The sequence below is a fragment of the Alnus glutinosa genome, chromosome 10, assembly GCF_958979055.1.
Source record: "Alnus glutinosa chromosome 10, dhAlnGlut1.1, whole genome shotgun sequence".
NCBI classification, from domain to species: Eukaryota; Viridiplantae; Streptophyta; class Magnoliopsida; order Fagales; family Betulaceae; genus Alnus; species Alnus glutinosa.
Window position 1 is genome coordinate 120,947 of NC_084895.1, and position 23,600 is coordinate 144,546.

General features: G+C 35.7%; 2 protein-coding genes across 4 annotated transcripts in view; one reads left to right on the top strand and one right to left on the bottom strand.

Annotated features, from left to right (window-relative positions):
- Nucleotides 1–283: 283 nt before the first annotated feature.
- LOC133879613 (probable aquaporin NIP5-1) lies at nt 284–4,791 on the bottom strand. Its single transcript, XM_062318243.1, has 4 exons — nt 4,008–4,791; nt 1,220–1,639; nt 1,089–1,150; nt 284–911 (listed from the first exon to the last, which is right to left on the bottom strand). Exons 1-4 carry the CDS (start codon nt 4,221–4,223, stop codon nt 716–718), a joined length of 894 nt encoding a protein of 297 aa, XP_062174227.1. The 5' UTR covers nt 4,224–4,791; the 3' UTR covers nt 284–715.
- Nucleotides 4,792–12,670: 7,879 nt separating this feature from the next.
- Nucleotides 12,671–23,600, top strand: part of LOC133880437 (FT-interacting protein 3-like) — a 56,903-nt gene continuing 45,973 nt past the window's right edge. The window contains exons 1-2 of one of the 3 annotated variants that reach the window (XR_009902285.1): nt 12,671–12,961; nt 21,166–21,219. The gene's annotated coding sequence lies outside the window, so the exon portion shown is untranslated. The remainder of the gene's footprint in view (nt 12,962–21,165; nt 21,220–23,600) is intronic. The other 2 variants (XR_009902286.1, XM_062319383.1) reach the window with 2 other exon arrangements.

Genomic DNA, 23,600 nt, shown 5'->3' on the forward strand with positions numbered 1-23,600 from the left:
CACACTAGTTTCATTAGGGTTCTCTTCAGTCCCGAAGTTATTGCATCGATGGACAGTTATTAAATCGTTCGATCTTTGCCTTTTTCGCCGGTGGTGATCGATCACGAGTGCACGATTATCTCCCTAACACCTCAAATTACTCAAAGCAAGTTTTGCTAGAATGTTTGCCACGGCCATGCGACCCCACTTGCTCACAGAAAGAAAAAAAGAAAAAAAAGAAAACATAAAGGACAGAAGTGAAGAGTATTATATACATAAAGTGCGAGAGATGATGAACCAAACATAAATAAAACAAACCATTCGTGCTCATGCACTTTGATTGATTAGCAAAGTTTACAAACGCACTACACACATCATTATGTTTTTATAAAGGAGCTAAAGCAAAAGGTCACACGCACAGTTCTACACACATCATTACAAGCTGCTTAATTGCTTAAGGGGGCCAATACAAAGCGCTTATTCAACATCAGGGAGACTTCCATCCAAAAAGGAGAAAGGCCCCGTGAAATGACAACGCACCAATATTAGAAAAGGAAAGGTAGCATACTTTATACAACTCAATTGTAGGGCGTAGACTTTCGGTCACATCGTCGTATCTCCTCCACACCTTTTTATTCTTCTACTTTTTCGAGCTGTCACCTCAGAATAACTAAAGTCCAAACTGAACGAAGGCAGGGACAATTAGGCCTCATGAGGTGCGTCCTCCTAGCTACTCCTAGCGACGGAAGCTCCTGACCGGGCGCGGTGCTTCAACCTCGTCGTCCCGGAGCTTGACTGCTGTATAGACTCCTGCACCGGTGAGGGCCCCAAGTGTGGGCGCCAACAGGTATATCCACAATGACTTATAGTTGCCTGCTGCAACTGCCGGGCCCAGAGTTCGCACGGGATTCATTGAACCACCAGTTGATGGCCTGCCACACGTTAAAATCTATCGATTATTGCATTCTCTTTCAATTCGGAGGAATTCTTTTTTTCTTCAATTTTAGGTATAAAAGCTAGTAGTAAAATGCGTGCATGTTAACAAATGTCATGTAAAATGCATGCATGTTTACACTCTTGGCCCTAAAGCACAAAAACAAGTTACTCACCCTGCCACAAGAATGTTGAGCAAAACGGTAGCTCCAACTGCTATACCGGCCAACTCTCCCACCTAGCAAAATGAATCCCGCCATGAGAAAAGAAAGATGATGTGTATATATATAAGTATGTATATACGTACCGCTCGGGTATCAGTGGCGACAGCGGTGACAACAAAAAGGAGATTGAAAGTGATAATGAACTCCAGTGCGAAAGCCTGGCCATTGCTTACGGAAGGAACCGTAACTCCGCCGGACATGTAGGGATGGAAAACACCCTTGAGAGCGAAGGAAGCACAAATGGATCCTGAAACCTGTGCTGCGATGTAGGCTGGCACCTGGAGCCAAGGGAAGTGACGCAGCGCCGCAAACGCAATGGTGAGGGATGGGTTTAGGTGTGCCCCGGATATGTGACCGGTCGACAGAATCACGGCCATCACTGCCAGCCCTGCACAAGCCGCATTCCCGAGCAGTGACTCCGCTCCATTGTACTTTTGGTTCACAATGGGTCCTGCTGTCGCCATAAATATCAGGATGAAAGTTCCCACAAACTCTGCTCCAAGCTGCAAATTAACCCACCAGAATAACTTTAATTTACTAAAAACAAATTGTTCATCTCATTAATTGTCGTGCCTACCAGTTCTGACATACTCTTGAAAAATGTGCCAAAACCTCTCATTAATTGCCAAAATTTCAAAATATGAAAATATTTATTTTTTCAAGCTAAAAATAAATAATGAACACCAAAATCCGTTAACAAACCATATATACAACATGTCAAATTCCGCTTAAGCAAGGAAACGTAAAAAGCATTCTAAACTAAATAAATCTACCCTTAAGATCGACTTTTCTCCGAGAAAAAAACAAAAAACAAGTTCTTAAGGGCATCCTCTCATAGTATGACCAATCTACTTGCGACAATCCATAGACAAAATTTACCAATAAGTTCTCATAACACATTATTGTTTCGCTTTTTTATTTTTATTTTTTTTTCTTTTTTTTCTTGTTAGTGTGTTTTGTTAACCCACTTATTATTATTATTATTATTATTATCAAAAAGTTAAAACATTAACAAAATAACTTTGAACACAAAATACTCATTAAAAAAAGAAACACGAATTATCTTTTACATTTATATAGCATCTTAAAAACACACACAAAAAAAAAAAAAAAAAAAAAAACCTTAAAAAAGAAAGAAAGAAGAAGTTATCAAACACAACCGATGTTGCGATACAATTTTACAGCCCAATCATATCACTTTACGATTATCTGCCGTCAGGCATTGTAATAAATAGATAAATTCTCTGAAATTATGAAAAATCTCTATCCGTACAAGGGTATTCGATAGACTTGGTGAAATCTATCCAATAATTACACAAAAAAATTGTGTAGCGCGCATGTGCTCAGGATTCTTTCTTCAAGTTGACTTTGGAGGCGGCTAATTTGATGGCTCTTTGGAAAGAGAGAGAGAGAAAAAAAATTATCTTCTAACAAGATGATACAATAATACGCCGACCAATAATTATAAGAAAACAAGAGTCGATGAGACGTTTCACTAAAATTGTTATTTTTTAGAAATTAGTTTTTGTCTTTTTGTAATTACTGAGCGTTGGATAAAGAAGGATTAAAATACAGATCTTACCGTAATCAGTGTAGAAAAAGGAGGAATCTCTCTCCCACAAGTTACCATTAAGGTGTTGTTTAATGTTTGGCGTGTACTTTTTAAAAAGTGATTATATATATATTATGTTTTTTTTTTCTTTATTTCTGTCATCTTAATTTCTTAGTGTTTTGATTTTAATACCTACGTTAGTTTCTTATATATTCTCATTTAAAACATGGTAAAACTCATTATAGGGAAAAATTTAGATCGAATAGGTTTCTTTTTTAAAGTGATTCTATTGAAAGTATATTTAATGAACTCATTCTTAAATTACTTCTCGATCGGATGAAGGGAGCCTCACAATAATCAATTTTCTTTAACCAAATATTAATAAAAAGAAGAGAATTATTGATTAGAAACTAAACCAAACATCCCACATATTTAATCTTTCTATAGGGGAATATTTAAAGCGTTTGACCAGGTAATTGACTTAATTCGCCAGCACGCATGCACCTATGGATTATTATTTATTTGTCCAATGGTATTTGGGAACAGGTTAACACCATGACGTACGTATCAAATAAATATACTTTCTTTGTTTTCTTTTTTATATGACCGACTAAAGGGAGGCAGATCGGAAAGGGGGTTCGAATAGATGACATTCGTTTTATGAGATATATTTTTATCAAATAATATACTTAAAAAATAGTATGTATGGGGATATTATATATTTTATAATTACCAAACTATTTAAAATCATTTACAGATTGACGTAATAATTTATAATAAAAAAATAAGCTAAATTCTTTATTTAATATCTCATCAATTATCAATTTGTAAGTGCTAGTTGATCAAGTGGAAACCCCGGCCAAATATAGTTGACTCAAATTGGAATTGGGTCCAACGACTCCAACCATCCAAATTCTGAGGCTGAAGTACAAGACTGTTGACATTCATCCAACAGGGGAAAAAAAAAAAAAAAAAAACACAACAACAAAAGGACCAAACAATCAAGATCATGAAGGAAGTGGGTTTAAACTTTAAGCACGATGTGACCATAGTGTTTGCATATATAATTGTACTCTTTGCCATTTCCAACCAGAATATTAACGAGTTTACAGAACCATTAATCATTATGGGAGGACAAACAAATGCAATTAATAAAGACTCATCTTCATTTTTCCTTTGGTTGAGCTAAGATGGGTCAAAAAATAATAAATATTTGCTTTTGCCTCCAATTCATACCCAACTAAATCAAAAGAAGTAAACAAAATGTAGGTAAAAAAAGTCAGACTTCCGGGGAGGAGAAGAGAGAGAGAGAGAGGTACCTTCCGAGTGAGAGAGACATCGGGTGCTGCAAAGTCGGTGAAGCAGGTGTGAGGTTGACCCCAAGTAGGGGCATTAACAGGCAAGCACTTGCATCGCGGCATTGAATTGCGATCGTAGGATAGGGAGTCCACTCGAAGAGCCGTAAAGAGCGGAGCTGGGGTCCCGGGCGTCGGCGGAGCCGACACCGGTGGGGTACCGGCCTCTGATTCCGGCATTTCCTTTTCTTTCTTCTTTTTCTTTTTTCGCTTTGAACTAACAACAACAACAACCTTGATAAATCTTTTTTTTTTTTTTTTTTTTTTTTTTTGGTTTTGATTGGATTCTGGGAACGAGAAGGATAAAAATTACATGATTCAGTAATTTTTATAAAGGTGTGGCTACACGAGGGTTTGAACCTTGGCCAGGATAGGTTACACTAGAGAATACACAGATAACTCAACAATTGTTATGTGGACATAATGAACTAAAAGAAATCGGATGACAGTAAAATGTTTTTTTTTTTTTTTTTTTGGTTTTTTGGAGAAGAGAGAACACAATTACATGCTTTCTAGGCTTTTATGAATGTATTGCTAAGGGATTTGAGGACTGAAGCGAGCCAGGTTAGAGGAGTAGGATCGAAAGAATGGCAGATTAATTCACATGGGTTTTTTTTTTGGAGTTGTGATCAAGGAAGACTAGTGAAAACTGAGGGAAAAAGAAATATAGAAAAGCCGGGGCCGGGGTGGTATCTGATTGCTGATAGAAATTAACCAGAATTCAGTTCGCCGAAGAAGAAACTGAAATGAATGGAGACAATGGAGGGGAACGTGTATATATAGAAAGCAGGCCAGGGAAGTTCTCATTTTCTTATTTGAAGGAAAAAGTCAATGGCCATCGCATCATCGGTGACAGCTACTTCAACTCACATAATGGTAGAGAGCGCAGCTACTTTACACACGTAATGGTAGAGAGCCACGACGTCTGCACCTAGCCCGAGCGCATATGTGATCACATTATACTCTCTCGCACATGCCCCTTGACGCTTTCATTTTCCTTAAAATAATTCCACCACCCACCCATTTGTCTACTGTTAAACATACCATACAACTTTCTTTTCTTTTTCTTTTTTATTTATTTCTTTCTTTTTTTTTAATAAAAAGTACTTTTACCCTCTTTAACCAACAAAATTACAATATTAAAATTTTTTACAATGTCTTTCTCAATTTATTATTGAGATTATAATGTGTTATATATAAAAGTAGAAGAACACAAAAATACGAAAACGAAATGTTCATGAGGGTACGTGTTACAATGTTGTTTTTTTTAATAAATTATTTGCACTCACCATAAATGATATGCAAAGAGTTATAACAAATATTTCTTCATGATATAATGAAACCCAGAAATCCTTTATTGTTTTGTTACGTTTTACAGAAACAAAAAATAAACTTGAATACCTTTATATTTACTATTATAGTGAGAGAAAAAGACTCAAAATTTTAAAATGCTAATCCAACCGTTATAAACTGCTAATTTAACATCTGCTATTTTAATAAACACTTAATCTGACCATCAGATCAAATAATTATCAATGATTATTTAATAATAATCATTATATCGTAATTATTTAATCTCAACCATTAAATCAAAGTTGATTTGATTTTACCGTTCACTTTAGTGATGGTCCAAAAAATTCACCTACTGGACCTATCTAAAAAGAATCATACGGTCTAGATCAAACCACTAGATCGAATGATCCTGTCTGTCCAAAATTGAAAGGTCTAGCGCCCACTGCCATGAGCGTGCGTGTGCATCCGGTGCTTCGCATCATACTAGTGTATACACATAAGTGCATACATGTAAGCATTACTTTATAACATTCCATTTAAAACATTCTCTAAACGCAAAATAATATATATATATATATATATATATATATATATATATATATATATATATATATATATATATTAATTTTGAAGATGCTTTAACACAATGTTCTACATTTCCATGGAAAATGACAAAAATAGTCCTGATATAAAACGAAAAATAAAAATACATTTTCCTGAATTTTACACTTTTAAATGCATTATTTGTAACGACCTATGGAAAAACGCTATCCGCATCTGTACTATCATCTTATCATCCCAAAATAACTAATTAATTTAGAGTTTCTCTTGAATTTCTTATAAAGCCTAATTTCACCTAATAACTAGGCAATGTGGGACTTAGTACTCATGTCTATTTTTATAAACCACTTACTTTATATGGGCTACTCATCTTTCTAATATGGGATAGGAGTGTTACAAACTCTCCCTCTTAAACTCTTGACATTCTCATTAGGGTTACGTTATGCAGTGCTCTACTACCACATAGCCTGACGTTACTAGGAGACGATTTGTAACGACCCAGAAAATGAGTTAGTTAGCAGTAACCACATCTATCATTCCAAAATGACTAGTTAATTTGGAGTTTCTCTAAAATTTCTTATAAAGCTCAGCTTTACCTAATAATTAGGTAATGTGGGACTTATCACTCATGATTATCTTTATAAACCACCCACTTTATATGAATTACTTTTCCTTTTAACATGAGACTATGGTGTTAGATAAGTACGTACGAGTGTTTATAGCATTTGTAAAGACTCAAAGAAAAGTGCTAGTCACATCTGTGCTATCATTCCAAAAGGACAAGTCAATTTGGAGCTTTCCTATAATCTCTTATAAAGCCCAGTTTCACCTAGTAATTAGACAATATGAGACTTAACATCCATAAGTATCTTTGTAAATCACTCACTCTATGTGAGCTATTTATCTCTTCCTAATATGGGACAGGGTGTTACAAACTCCCTCTCTTAAACCTATGACGTCCTCGTCAGGACTACATCATGCGGTGCTCCAATACTACATGATCTGGTGTTACTAGGTGGCTCTGATACCATTTGTAAAGACCTAAGAAAAAGAATTGGCCACATCTGCGCTATCACTCCAAAAAGACTTTGATACCATTTATAACGACTAAGGAAAAAGCACTAGTCACATTTGCGCTATCACCTCAAAATGACTAGTCAATTTGGAGTTACCCTAAAATTTATTATAAAACCCAGTTTCATCTAATAACTAAGCAATGTGGGACTTAGCACTCATAACTATCTTTATAAACCACTCACTCTATGTGGGCTATTGATTATCTTCTTAATATGGGACCAGGGTGTTACAAACTCATCCTTTTAAACTCTTGACGTCCTCATCAATGCCATGTCATGCAGTGCTCCAGTACCACATGGCCTGACATTACTAAGTGGCTCTGATACCATTTGTAACGAAACCCAAGGAAAAGTGCTAGCCACATCTGAGCTATTACCCCAAAAGGACTAGTTAATTTGGAGCTTTCTTAGAACCCTTTATAAAGCCCAATTCACCTAGTAATTAGATAATGTGTGACTTAACACTCATGAATATCTTTATAAACCACTCACTCTATGTGAGCTATTCATCTCTTTCCAATATGGAATCGGGTGTTACAAACTTCTCCCCTTAAACCTCGTACGTTCTCGTAAGAGCCACGTCATGCGATGTACTAAAACAACATGGCTTGGCATTACTAGGTGGCTTTGATACCATTTGTAAAGACTCAATGAAAAGCGTTAGACACATCTGTGCTATCACTTCGGACTAGTCAATTTGGAGCCTTCCTAGAATTCCTTATAAAGTCCAATTTCACATAGTAATTAAATAGACAATGTGAGACTTAGCACTTATGAGTATCTTTGTAAACCACTAAGAGTGCGTTTGAGATTGCGATTTCGTAGACAATAAATGCGATTATAAACCAGAACATAGATCGTTTGGGAACTGCGTTTTTAAAAATTGCGATTTGAAAAAGCAGAAAATCTACTTTTTTAAATCGCAGATAAAATGATGTTTTTTTTTAAAACGCAGAATTTTAAAGGTAAATTCGCGATTTTAAAGGCTAAATTGCGATTTTGCCAAACGCTTAACTACGTTTTTAAAAATTAATTTTTTCAAATCGCACATTTTAAAATTATTATTTTAAATCGCACTTTTTAAAATCGCAAATCTAAACGGACCCTCACTCTGTGTGAACTATTCATTTTTTTTCAATATAGGACTGAGGTCTTACAACATTTCTCATATAAATTTTTTAAAAAGCGAGTATCAACACACATTTCTCATATCGATTTAATTTGCTTTTTCCTGTTACTTCTCATTTTCCTCTGCGTTTATTATTATTTTTTTCCCCACTCGAAGAATCTACTCGCCGTAGCCAACACAACTTAGGGCCGACACCCTCGGCAATTCTTTTCTTTTTATGGGAATGAGAAAGACACTAAGATAGCGGCCGGTAGAATGATTGATAAAGAATAGTAATACTACAGTACAGACAACTCTCCATTTTAATTTGTTCTCTTCTTCTTTATTTGTTTTTTGGTCCAACGCAATTCCTCCAATCGACGTGTGAAAACGGGCTAATCATTAATTGATTTTCAAGTTGAGAAAAAATCGTGTTTGGCACAAATCAACTCAATAAAGCTGAAATGTACGTATCTTTCAACATAAAAATGAATAAAGCTGTGTCATTCCTGGCTTAGAAAATTGAAAACCGCTTGATAAATTTCTCAAGTCGACTTCCATCTACTTTGAATCTTAAACGGTGAATCCAAGATTTACTTCTTGTTCTGGGTTTTTATCATGTAAATGTTCCATCTCATTTGGACGGAAAGAAGACCCAAAAAGAGAAGGAAAAAGAGAACAATGTTGACGTTTTTATAAAGAATGGTTGAGTCATGAGTACCTCTAAAGAAAATATATTACCAACGCTTGATCACGATAATATGATCAAAAGAACCGTAAAAATGTGTGATTTGAAAAAATAATTTTTAAAAACGCAGTTAAACGTTAAACAAAATTGCAGTTTGACCTTTAAAATTACAACTTAACATTTAAAAATTATGCGTTTTGAAAAAAAAAAACAACACATTGCCTTCGATTTGAAAAAACAGTTTTCTACGTTTATAAATCATAATTTTTTAAAAATACAGTTTTCAGACGATTTAGTTTAAAATTACATTTTTTCTTTACAACATTACAATCCCAAATGCAACCTGAGTCTCTTACTCCCTATAAAAGAAAAATAAAATAAAATAAAATAAAATAAAATTAGACAGAAATGACTTGTCGGGTAAACTCCGATGTCTAATTAAGTTAGAGCATTCCTAGCAGCTTCCCTTCCCTTTCCTTTCATTTTCCCTAAATGTAGGGAATAAAACTACTTTTTACTTCCCTATCAAAAAACACCCCACAGCAGCTTCCCTTCATTTTTCCCTATATTATTAAAATATTATTTTGTTACTTCTACTTTAATTAAAAGTAAGAAAAGAAAGAGATAAAGTAAGAGAATGATTATATTTTTAGAATAAACAATTGAATGTGAGGTGAACAGATAATTGTAGGAAAGCTGCTGTGGGATGGTTTTTTTGACTTTCTTAAAATTTTTCCTAAAATTTAGGGAACAGATCCCTTGTAGGGAAGCTGCTAGTAATTTTTATATTACTTCGAATAATTTCGATCGCATCCATACCTTTTCTGAATGTCCATGACGTACTGCGAGCAAAAGCGTTAAATTCAAAAACTATTATAAATAATATAAAGAATGAATTTTGTTAGGAATAATATATTAATATAAAATTGATGGCTTTATCACTAAGGCGGCTCTCTCTGAGCATATAGAGGCAATGAGTGGAGTTCCTGGCACTTAAAGTGGATTTTGTGAGATTCCTCTACCACTCACTTCCGAGGTTCTTTATATATTAAACATGTAGTTAATTAGCAATTAGCTATTCAGCATATGCGGGAATGAGTGGAATTGATGCCACTTAAACTGGATTACCGACTAGTTACGTTTTGATGAGATTCCTTTTCCACTCACTTCTGACTTAATTAATTCGCTTTTTTATAGCTAATGCAGCTTGCATCAGAGAATACTTGACTCCCAAACCTTCTCCATCTCTTTGATTACCGTGTTTACTAACTTGGCCGCATGAAACAAGTATATTTTATGCAGCCTTCAGTACGTACGTGAAATGCTGTTGTTAAGGAATTTTTTGGGGTTGGCCGATGTATGCTTCCTAATTCGTATACATACTCTTTTGGTCTTTCTACATGATTTCCACTAACCCCAAGTTTTTAAATTGACTGTTCTGACAAACATAAATTTAAATAGAATGATATATATATATTATAAGATTCTTAGTACTGCTCCAATTAATTTTGCTTTTCTATTGATTCTGTTTTGTCGCAGATAGATATATATCCGCATGGGTAACTTTCTTGGTCCCATATTATCAATTATCAACAAACAAGTGTCACAATTAGATGAGGAAATCCCAGTTGAGAAGCAATCAATTATTCCCTAGTACTGTACAAGTGAAAAATCTTCAATAACTCATATATGGTTCACTGATGTAAGTCTAGCTAGCTCTTTCTCTCACTCTCTCACACACACACAGACACATGACACACGCCATTGTTTTCAAGCTAATTTATATATGAGAAATTCATATGTCTTTCTTTTTTCCTAGAGCACTTAATTGGGACAACACCTAGTGGAAGTCCTTTTTGAGAGAGTTCAATGATGAAAGTTGAAAGTACTGATTAACGAAGACGGGGGAGTTCCCTGCCTCATTTCTTTTGTTCTCTATTGGGAACCGGGACCCCTTTTTATTGGTGAAAATTCTGTTGAGTGCCACTTCTTATGCAAGCAAGCAAGCAAACAAAAACCAAATTCCCCTCCCGAAAAATATAATTGGTGATTCGTTTTCCATGTAATTCATAAACAAAAAGTTGTTTTTGGCCTGCATAGTTGTGTCCCGCGTATCTTTGTAATTAAATCAGATCGATCGGAACTATAACGTGGATCGTTGCTTTATATATATGTATTACACCCGCAACCACATTATTGGACTAGCTAACTTTTCGATTGGACTATAATGATTGCGCGTAAGAAAGCCAGACTGTTTTCACCATCAAATATTCATGATCACTCTCTATAAAAAGCTACAATATATATGTTGAAGTTTGTGTTGCAGAAACTTTACGTGTTTGTTGAGTAGAAGATACTCCACATGATTCTTACTCGATCCTCTTTTTGCCCATTTTTCTTTACCTCCATTCTTTTTAAGACAGTGGACATGGCCCTATCAACTTTATACACATTAATGCCAGCCATTATCATATGATGAACCCAGCAACACCTACAGTAGTAGGTCACTAGAAGTTTCTGCTCGCTTCAGTGTGAATTTGTTGGCTTTCATTTTCTTGTTAAACTGCAGCCACACACACCCAAATTAATTTGTATCATATGATCGATAGTTTCTGTAAGTCGTAAAAAAATCTAAAAAGATCTAAGCTTTGGTATAGGCGTGAATATGATGAAAGAGAATCACGCATAAGATTTTAATATTATTTTTTGAATAAGATCGGCACAAAGATCTGAAGAAAACAAAATACTATATGAGAGATCTTCTAACTTATGCTTATGACTGTATTGTCGTACTGATGATATACGCAGGCAATTAATTTATAGGTTAGGTTAGGGACCCTCAAATATGGTAAGTACGGTATTGTTCCTCCCATCAAAGAAACAATATTATTAATTAATTTTAAATCAATTAAACGATTCCATCACGGTAATCTAAATTAATAGAAATTACCATAACCATAATACCGTATATTATATTTATAATAAATATAATAAACACCATATATGCGGCATATATGCTATATATGGAGACAGTATCTTACATACAAAAGTTTTGCTTTGACTCCAAATTTAAGGTTATTTTTCTATTTTTATTTATTACTTTTATTTTCTTCAAGTATTTTGCTTGAAAAGTACTTAAACTTACCATGTATGTTTGTATTATTTTGCAATTCAGCTTTTGAGTATCAATCAATAATACTTTTAGTCTTTAGAGTTATTCTCTGTTTGCTTCTTTGGAGCGATTATGGTATCTCTCTTCCATAATTATTATTTTCTCTCTTCCTGAGTTTTTTTTTTTTTAGTCCTCAATCACTACAAAAAAATAATAATAATAATAATAAATAAATAAATAAAAATTTAGGGTTTTAGTATCGCTTGAATAGTGTCATTTTTAGGCAAAAAAAATGACACTTCATTTATCGTCGTTTGCTAAATGGCGCTAAACACAGGGGTAAAAACTATTTTGATACTTTTGTTACATATTCCATCCAAATATTAACGTTCTGTCACATGTTAACCGCTGAGGTTGACATGTGGTACTATATAAAAAAAAAAAAAAAATTAAATGAAAAAATAACTTTAAAAATTAATTCAAAAAGAAAAAGAAAAAGAGGGGTGGCCCTTGGCCGGTCTGGGGTGGCCGAACCACTTTCCATGGGGTGGTTCGGCCACCCCATGCCAGAAAAAAATAAATAAATAAAATAAATTTTTTTTGATGGTTTTGGCCCTTGGGGGTAGTTCGGCCGCCCCCAAGGGCCAAATCCTTTAAAAAATATTTAGAGGGTTTGCCCATTCGGCCACCCCCATGGGCCACGGCAGTGGTTCGGTTACCCCTAAGAGTCAAAACCCATCAATTTTTATTTTTTTTATTTTTTCTGTCATGGGGTGATGATTGAAAACTTGTAGAGGCAAGTTGCGGAGTTGAACCATCGTCTAGCGGTGCAAAACATGGAGATGCATTGCAATATTGACGATCGCAATCCAAAATTCAATTTCGAGAACTCGTATAACAATCTTGTTCTGGTCCAGGAACAATGTGTTCGGGATGAGCGGCATGGAAAATTAGGCTTCAAAGTTGAGCTTCCTTAATTTTCTAGCACTCTCATGCCTTGACTGTTGTTAACAAGTCTCAAGTCCATCTCATGTGGAGGAGGAAGATGAAATTATTGAGGAATATTTTTCTGTAGATTGGGTCTTGATGAGTACCAAATATTGTGTATTTGGACCCCTTAATTTACATTAGTTAAACCTTTAGCTTTGTTATTTTCTAATGCTTTGGTTAGTTTTAGTGTTTTTATATTTTGTAGGACAATAAGAGAGAAATGATATAATTCAAGCAAAATACAAGGAAATTCGGATGCAGCAGACCACTACATTTAGACTGATCATAACAGGACCAAAAAATATCCTTTTTGGGAGTTTCTTAGATCTAAATTGAATTTCAAGATGTCAGCTTTCCAACGCAACAAGTTTCAGCCAATTTGGAGATGCGTGGAAAAAGATATGGCTGTTTGAATTTCAGTCGACGGATCATCCCGAAAATCCGGAACCATCTCTCTTATTATTTTTCTTTTGCCTCATTCCTTGTCTCCCCAAAGCTAGAGCCAATACACGTTTTTCTCCACATTCTCAGCCACTTAATCACTTTTTTTTTCCACTCAACATCATTCCATAAAACACTCACCACTCATTCCATAAAACACTCACCACTCATTCCATAAAACACTCATCACTCATCTCTCCACTCATACACCCACTCACCCATTCCACACAAACCACTTGGCTATAAAAGGAGACCAAGGCTGAAAATCAAGAGGAGAGAGGAGGCATGAGCCTCTTTGTACATAACTTCTTGCTTCTCTTCTTCTTGTAGCTTATTTCTTTCCTTTTGCAACTCTTTGATTTTTATGCTTTTAATGTTTTAAGTTGTAGTTATTTTATCATGTGTAGCTAATATTTTCGTTTGGGGTTGAGGATGAAACCTCACCATTGAAGAGAAACCGAGTTTCTTGCTTGTTCATGCTATTTGAGTTTATGGGTTTGATTTCTCATTGTTCTACTTCGATTTTCTTGAAATGATGTTTTGATATCTCTTGTGGTTTCCGGATACAAGTGATGATGTGGAATAAGTTTCATTAAATCGGTTGCTTGGTTTTTCATCTATCAAAACATTGGACATTCATTGTGCGTCGTTTGACTAATACATTGTTTTATCGGTTCGAATGAAGATATCCATTGTGATTGAATGATACATTGGATGTTTGGATTTCAATTGGTACTCTTTGTGATTTGTGCTATGAACGAAATCATTGAATGATCTAAATGATTTTTGAAGCAATGTAGAGCATACCTAAGATTTATACGTGACAACCTCGAATAAGTGTGATGAGCATGAGATTAGGTTGATATGATTTGGTGAGTGTGGATTCCAAAACCCTAGACCCCTTTATCTTCATTATTTTTGTTCATGTTTTCTTTTATCAAAAACCCCTAAATTTGGAACTAGGTTAAAATAGGATTAGTTTGAATAGAGATTAATTTTCGCAACACAATTGCCTGTGGGATCGACCTCGCACTTGCATAACGCTATATTGCAAAACGATTCGTGCACTTGCGAGTAACTATTTTAAAACACATCAAGTTTTTGGCGCCGTTGCCGGGGAATTGTTTTGTTTGTGGAAATTGATTTTTGTTTGAATTGATTTTATTTTTCTACTAGTTTAGGTAGATTTTTTGTTTTCTTTTTCTTCTTCCAATTTTTGTTTCTTTTTATTTTTATTTGTTTTTGTTTTATTGTCTAACCCAAAAAAAAAAGCAAGGTTTTCTGTTTTATTGTTATTTCAGGTTGTGCGGAATGTTACGAAGTCGATCGATCGAACCAACACTGGAGGTGTTACGTGGAATAGTTCAGTAGCAGAAAGTCTTGCCAAAAAAATTATTTTTTGGTCCAAATTTGTAAGTTTTAATTCTTGCCTTTCTGGTGTCTTTGGTTGTTTTATGCATTCGTGTTAGTCTTCAATTTTTTTTTTTGTGCTATTTTTTTTTTCTTTTAATCTTCAAAAAAAAAAAAAAAGTATATTTTGCTAGTGTGGTCTTACGGCGCTATCTAAGTGTCGAGGCAAGTTCTGGCTAGGAAAGTCTTGGGATTTAAGTGTGTCCGGTGTGACCCCCCTCACTTTCCTGGGAACGAACCTGGGTTCTTAGAAAATTCTGTCTGCCCCACTTGCAATTTCTTTAAAAAAAAAAAAAAAAAAAAAAAAAATTGGTTCATATCTTTGGTGGGATATCTTCTTGCTATAGGGTGTAAGTGAAGCATGACTTCTTATTTTGATAATTATTGTGATTCTTCTGCACAACATGTTTCACCTAGTGGTAGGACACTTGCTCCAACCAACTACATTTACAGTTTCAACCCACATGAACCATGTTCATATTGCTTTGATCCTTATCATAGTGCTAGTAGTTGTCCCTCCTGGGAACAATTCTGCAATCTGTCTTATGAGCAAATGAACACCAATCTCTATAGTCCGGGATTTGATTCAAATTCCAATTTTTACAACCCGGACTGGAGCGACCATCCTGATTTCTCGTGGCAAGCTCAAGCCATGGGAAATTGTGCTCCCCAATTTCAGGATATGCACTATCCTGATTATCCACATTTTGATAACCAATCTTCCCATCCTTCATCCTACGTTTATCCAGCCTCTTCTTCACAGTCCACTTTGGAAGACACTCTTAAGGTCTTCATGGAGCTCACAGGCCAGGCTATTAGTGACGTGAAGAATGCCACTATGGAAAACACTCAGGCGATTGCCAGAATAGAAGGAAAGCTTGAATATCTGGTTGCTGAAGTCATCAGAATAGAGGAAGAAGAGCTTCAGAGTCAGTCGATGGTTGCAGGGCATTACATGATTGATGAGGATGATGCTAGTCATTCTTGTCATGAGCATGTCCCAACCATCACCATGTTTGAGAATGAGGAAATTGTGGATAGCAATGAGGAAGAAAATGAGGAGCACCTTGAGCAAGCAGCGCCCCCGCCAAATCCAAATAGTCCCAATGACAAGGAAATGAGTACTGAAGCTCATTCCTTCATCACCATCCCTCTTGAGACATTTCATGAGCCCCAAGCTTTAATTCTTACATGTCTCAAAGAGCCATCTTATGCCAAAACTGTCAAGGATCTATGCACACAACCGCGCAAATCTAGGAACCATCGTCCTACAAAGATCCTTCGAAGCAAGCAAGTTAGCTACATAAGATGGCGAAACATTTCTCTCGAGGGACATCAATTCTTTAAGAAGAAAGGGTGGAAGGGATTGGTTGGATATCCACATGATCGGGGAAGGCGCTGTAAATTTTCTTTTATCTTTTTGCACAGTTGTTTTTTTTAATTATTTTTGTTAAATATTTTGTTTCTGTTTTACCTTATTTTGTTGTCTGTTTTTGTTTGTTAGTTTATTTTTAATTTTTCAATGGTGGGATAACTTCTTGCTATAGGGTGTAAGTGAAGCATGGATTCTTATTTTGATAATTATTGTGATTCTTCTGTACAACATGTTTCACCTAGTGGTAGGACACTTGCTCCAACCAACTACCCTTACAGTTTCAACCCACATGAACCATGGAAAGCTTGCTAAATGAGAACATGGAAGCCTCGAAGGAGAGGAAGGTGGGGAATGTGAAGAAAGCAAAGAAGGCGAGGCAAGCAATCCGGAAAGGATATGAGTGCGGTACTCATATCGTAGTGCTCTCTCTCTTCTGTCATAGATCGCCATCACCGGATTGAGGATAGATGTGAGGAGCGTCCAGGTTGACAAGACGGAAGAGAAGGTCTTGCATGATCAAGAATAATCTTGCTTCTGGATAGTATGATCAAGAATAGTCTTGCTTCGTTGTTTGTGAATCTGGTTGTGATGCTGCATTTTTTTCCAACTTTGAAATTGGTTATGAACTACATCTTCCCTTCCAGGAAGCGATGATGAGTTCAGATTAGAAGAAAGATTTGGCTCTCGAAGTGTGAAGGGTAGAGAGCTCATAGGTGTGCTTTGCAAGAGAGAAGACGAGTGAATTTATAGAGAAAATTTGAGAGGGGACGGTGCAAGTGGTGCCGACAGTGAATCGTAATATCTCCATCCCTTTCTCGGAACGCTCATCCAGCTCATTCTCGGGATGCCCCTCTACGACTGCTAGTTGCGGAAAGTGCGGCGATGAATCCGAAAAAGTCATTGGGTAAATTCGGAATTCGAGAAGGTGAAAAGGGTGAAAACTTGAAAAAGAAGAGAACTCGTGATTCGAGGGCGGCTGTCTACTAGTGATAGTGGAGGCTGCGCTCAGAAAGAAGAGAACTCGTGATTCGTGGGCGGCTGTCTACTAGTGATAGTGGAGGCTGCGCTCAGAATGACGTTGATTAGACCGCGTCTCGCCCACTGATTAAGTTCTCTTTCCTTCCCTTCAAATATTTCGAATCACCGCTTCATTTCTATCTTTCTCTCCTTCAGATTCTTTGAGGGATATCATCGTTTCCTAAGTTTTCCAGAAAAATGGCTTCTTCCTCTTCCCAAAATAATCTTGATCTGAATGCTACGCCAGTAGTACAACCCGAAATTTGGCGTCCATTATTCTTAACGCAAAAAGGTCCTCTCATGACCAATGACTCTGTAATGCTGAATGATGCAGCAGCTGCATCCGTGGCTCAAGGCATCATAACTCCTCGAGATGATAAGTTGTTGGCGGATAGGACTGATGCTCAAGCCATCAATGACTCTTTGGCTTTCAGTATTCAGAGTGCTTCTTCAGTTACAAACATGGCTCGACGTCTGCAAGTTCGAGGGAATGAAGTCCAAGCGCTAAAAGCTCAAACTTTGGCTTTGCAGCGAATGTACATGGACTTTAGGCGTAGGAATCGGGTCTTACAGCAAGAAAATAAAAAGCTGAAGAAGGTGGTAGATTCGTATGCGAAAGACTTGGAAAAGAGGTATGCTGAGTTGGAACAGAATACCAATCGTTTGCAAGAACAACACCAGGACCTCTTGCGTGTAGTCCAAAACCTCAGGGTTTTCCGCCCAGAAACTTAGTCAGGTATAAGCATACCGAATACTCTGGGGATGTTGCAGGAAAGGTCCGATTCGCAAGTTTATGTTTTCTTAGAAGTACTTCATTTTGTAAGACAATAATTATATTTTTTATTTTTATTTTTATTTTTATTTTTATTTTATTTCTATTTTTTATTTATTTATGGACTGTAATAAAAATAAAAAAAATAAAAAAAATGGCGCTACGAAGATCCTTCGAAGCAAGCAAGTTGGCCACCTGAGAAGGCGACACATTCTTCCAGAGGGATATCAGATTCTAAAGAAGAAAGGGTGGAAGGGATTGGTTGGACATCCACATGATCGGGGAAGGCGCTGTAAATTTTCTCTTACTTTTTTGTACAGTTGATTTCTTTCATTTTTATTTCTTTTCATTTTATTTTCGTTTCTGACAGCAACTAACATTTTGATGTTTGTGTCTATGAGAAATGTTGCTGTTAAGTTTTTGTTGACAGGTGTTTTGGTGTTTAAGTTTGGGGGACGCCTTGACCTTTCACACTTCGATGTTTCCGTATTTCTGGTAATGTATTTCTACACTACACATTGCGGACAATGTGTAATTCAAGTTTGGGGGTATGGAAAAGCACTCTGTCCATTTGTTTGTTTGTTTATTTCATTTGTTTGTTTGTTTAAATTTTCTGTTTGTTTAAGTTTCCATTTGTGTGTTTATTTAATTTTTCTAATTGTTTTTAGTTATTTTTAGTTGTCTTTTTGTTCTTAAAATGTTTTAATTAAAAAAAAAAAAAATTATGTTGTCAAGTTTGAGTTAAGCCATAGCTGTGGTTTGCATTTCATCGGCTTGCTTAAGTTTTTGAACACATCATGTCTTTAGGAATCTGAGTCTTTTGACTTATTTTTGGGCTAGTAAGATTTCACTTGAGTTGAACTATCACGAGCACGTTAGCATGTAATTTGTGGGGTATGAATTTGTGCTTAATTGTGTATTTTGAGAGTTGTTGGATGACTTATTGATAAATAACCTTGGCTTGCAAGATATATATATATTAAAAAAAAAAAAAAAAAAAAGAAAAAAGAAAAAAGAAGATCATTTTGAGTTTTTCACTGAGTAACCGGGCCTCTTGCCTCACTAAGCATTGAGTGTTCGCGTCAAAAGGTGAGAATTTCAATTTGGTTAATTGTATGACTAGTTTGGCTTCGTAGCCTTTTTGACTTGAGTAATTAAGCCCTTAGGGATGTTTCTACATCTAGTGCCCTAAGACCATTTGGTTTGGGAGCCACTGGCCCAACACTCGTTACATGGGTCAATTAGAAAGCTTAAGGGAGCCGAGCATTGCACAACCAACATATTAAAAAAAAAAAAAAACAAAAAAAAAAAAAACAAAAAACAAAAAACAAAAAAAATATATATATATAAATAAAATAAAATAATTTGCATATCTTGCCTTGGTTGTTTCATTTGATAGGGATTCCAATGATTTTTGAAGTACTTATCTTGAGATTAAAATGAAACCTCATAATTGCATGTTGATTTCACTCTACACTTTTGAGGAAATGTGATGTCTTAACTGTCCATTTATGAGTGATTTGATGATTGGATCCCCTGTTGATGTTTATGATGGGGTTTGTCTTTTTAAGCATGCCAATGACGTATGAACCATGGTCTGGGTAAAACTTTTTCTCGTTGACAACGTAGTGTTTGAATGTTTGTGGGTATCATTTCTGGCAAACCCTCACGAGACTTCACTCGTCCACTAGGGAGTCCTAGGGGTTTAAAAGGCTTATTGCATATGCTAAATGCAATCGTGTCTCCCACGAAAGAGGATTTATGTTTCATGCTTTGATTTTGTTTTTCATTTTGTTTTGCTAAGGGACTAGCAAAATGTAAGTTTGGGGGTATTTGATGAGTACCAAATATTGTGTATTTGGACCCCTTAATTTACATTAGTTAAACCTTTAGCTTTGTTATTTTCTAATGCTTTGGTTAGTTTTAGTGTTTTTATATTTTGTAGGACAATAAGAGAGAAATGATATAATTCAAGCAAAATACAAGGAAATTCGGATGCAGCAGACCACTACATTTAGACTGATCATAACAGGACCAAAAAATATCCTTTTTGGGAGTTTTCTTAGGTCTAAATTGAAGTTCAAGATGTCAGCTTTCGAACGCAACAAGTTTCAGCCAATTTGGAGATGCGTGGAAAAAGATATGGCTGTTTGAATTTCAGTCGACGGATCATCCCGAAAATCCGGAACCATCTCTCTTATTATTTTTCTTTTGCCTCATTCCTTGTCTCCCCAAAGCTAGAGCCAATACACGTTTTTCTCCACATTCTCAGCCACTTAATCACTTTTTTTTTCCACTCAACATCATTCCATAAAACACTCACCACTCATTCCATAAAACACTCACCACTCATTCCATAAAACACTCATCACTCATCTCTCCACTCATACACCCACTCACCCATTCCACACAAACCACTTGGCTATAAAAGGAGACCAAGGCTGAAAATCAAGAGGAGAGAGGAGGCATGAGCCTCTTTGTACATAACTTCTTGCTTCTCTTCTTCTTGTAGCTTATTTCTTTCCTTTTGCAACTCTTTGATTTTTATGCTTTTAATGTTTTAAGTTGTAGTTATTTTATCATGTGTAGCTAATATTTTCGTTTGGGGTTGAGGATGAAACCTCACCATTGAAGAGAAACCGAGTTTCTTGCTTGTTCATGCTATTTGAGTTTATGGGTTTGATTTCTCATTGTTCTACTTCGATTTTCTTGAAATGATGTTTTGATATCTCTTGTGGTTTCCGGATACAAGTGATGATGTGGAATAAGTTTCATTAAATCGGTTGCTTGGTTTTTCATCTATCAAAACATTGGACATTCATTGTGCGTCGTTTGACTAATACATTGTTTTATCGGTTCGAATGAAGATATCCATTGTGATTGAATGATACATTGGATGTTTGGATTTCAATTGGTACTCTTTGTGATTTGTGCTATGAACGAAATCATTGAATGATCTAAATGATTTTTGAAGCAATGTAGAGCATACCTAAGATTTATACGTGACAACCTCGAATAAGTGTGATGAGCATGAGATTAGGTTGATATGATTTGGTGAGTGTGGATTCCAAAACCCTAGACCCCTTTATCTTCATTATTTTTGTTCATGTTTTCTTTTATAAAAAACCCCTAAATTTGGAACTAGGTTAAAATAGGATTAGTTTGAATAGAGATTAATTTTCGCAACACAATTCCCTGTGGGATCGACCTCGCACTTGCATAACGCTATATTGCAAAACGATTCGTGCACTTGCGAGTAACTATTTTAAAACACATCAGGTCTCTCCACCAATCTATGACATTTATCCTGACGAAGATGATCTATTGGAGGAGGTAAATTTATTTCTTGATACCATAAAAATAGTTGAAGAGAATGATGTCCGCCTTGTGTTTGATGAAAGTCCAAAGAGTGAAAATATATTAATGGGGCTTGAGAAAAGTAATTATGTTGATTTGCTTGAGATTGAAAATTTTCTGTCAAATTTTCCTAAGCAAAATCTTGATATTGGTATTGGTTTATTTTATTTAGTTTTCCGTTTCAATATTTATGCATATGTTTTTTAGTTTTCATTTTCAATAAAAATTGGGTTTTTCTTTTTCCTTGTTAAATTAGGAGTATATCTTAGTTTATATGTCTTTCCTTCTTCAGTTTGCTTTCCCTCTGGGGTGCTTTCCAATCTATTGGTGATTGGTTAGAAAAGAGTCTTCCCAGGGTACTATAAAGTAAGAGTAGCGAGGAGAAAGACAGAACGAAATAGATTGGATTGTAGCTTTCTTCCTACTGTAAGGTTAGAGGAATAAATAATAAATTATAACCCATTAGCTCTATCCCTTCTCTTAATAGTAGCTCTTATCGGTTTAGAGAAAGCTAGGATGGGTTCTATAAAATAAGCATTTCTATAAGATAAGGCATGTTCACATGCCTTGTGAACTTTCAACCATCAAGAGTGTAAGGTCAAATAAACAGTCTCTTCTTTTTTCATTTTGAACTCGAGCTAATTCTTTTAGATCTTCTTTGTTCGCTGGTTTATAAGAGATACACAGTACTCAAAAGAACAATTCAGTTTTGAAGTATCAATTAAATTTCAGTCTTTTAGAGTTATTTTTCTGTTTGCTTATTTGGGGCAACGAAAGTCTTTCTCTTCCCTATTTGTTATTTCCTCTCTTTCTAAATTTCTTTCTCAATTTTCAATTCTTAGTTTATGCTGCTATCATACGCTATCAAAACAATTTAAGTTTTGCCTTGCATCAGAATAGTAGAATGATCAAAGGAGAAGATACGTGGCATACTTTTCACTTTCTACTTACCCCTACCTGGTAGATACGGATGGGGGAGATAGTTTGGCAGATAATAGTTTCTATGAAGCAATTAAAAAAAAAAATTATAAATAGGATTTATAGTGATATACAATTGTAGTTGCACACATATGGGAAGTAATGGAGGACGTTTAAGGAAAATGTTTTGGGAATATAAAGGGAGATTACACATATATGTATTATGCTGGGAATGATCTAGTTTAGTCTAGCCCCACTCAAAGGTCATGGGCCTCCGCACAGGCATTGGCCCAAAAAGAAGTATGAGCCTAGACCTATGCGATGTGTCTCCTGAAAAAAGAGCCCATTTGGAAAACGCGCAATAAGCTACTCCTAGAAATGGCTACCTCCAGGGATACGTGATTGGCGCTGTACCTAGATCTAACCTCAGGGATGAGCATGCCCCAAGCCCGGAGTCTGACTTCCCATAATGAGTCTCAGGAAGAATGTGCCTTGGAAATTGAGGTGTCAACCCGGCCACTGAGGAAGGAGGCGGTTAGGTTAGAACTTTGAGTAATCCCATATCGTATACAATCCTGAGAAATTTGGTTAAGATATTGCTCTAAGACGAATAAGGAAAGAATCCCAATTCTAGTCCATTTAATATTCCAAGTCCAAATCAAGCTCTGGCGGCGCGGTTAGGCCATGCTGGGGAAGAAATGAACCTTTACACCAGGTATGAAAACTAGACTGAATTATTGTGTATTGGGTGTTTTGTTTCCTCAGAGTTTGACTTAGGCATTGGAGTGAGACCCGCTGGCCTCCCTCCGACGAGTTCTCTGGACCTTGTTTGTTTTGCAATAACTATAGTTTCACAAAGGAGCATAGAAGAACGTGTTGTTCGTACCATATCGAAAACAATTCTAATATATTAGATTTGAATTATTAATGGGAAAATATCTGGAATAATGATGAGACCATTTTGGAATATTAATAAAGTCACTCCCTTTAATAATTATTTATGCACTCAACTTCTTTTTTTGGTTAATTTTTTCACTTTTATATGCTAAGGCACTCCTTAGATACATTGAGTCATCAATTATCGATTAATCAAAACTTTTTTTATGTTTCAAATTTTCTTTCAAGCCTTTTTTATTACTACGTACAACTACAATGAGGAGGGATCCTTTGGTTCTAAGTCTATCGTCAACTATTAAACATATAAACATATGGGTCCATCACACAAACACACACACACTCTCCATTCTCTTTTATGTGGCTCTTGAAGACCAAATGGTCGCTAGGGCTTAAAAAATATGCTTATATAACACCCCTCTTACTTCTGCAACTTTTTGGACTTATCTAAATCAAACGTAGCCTGTGACTGATAGATCGATGCTCGTGCCATTCGATTGCTAGTATTTTTCAATGTATCCTACGTGACTTCGCGCCTTACCGTT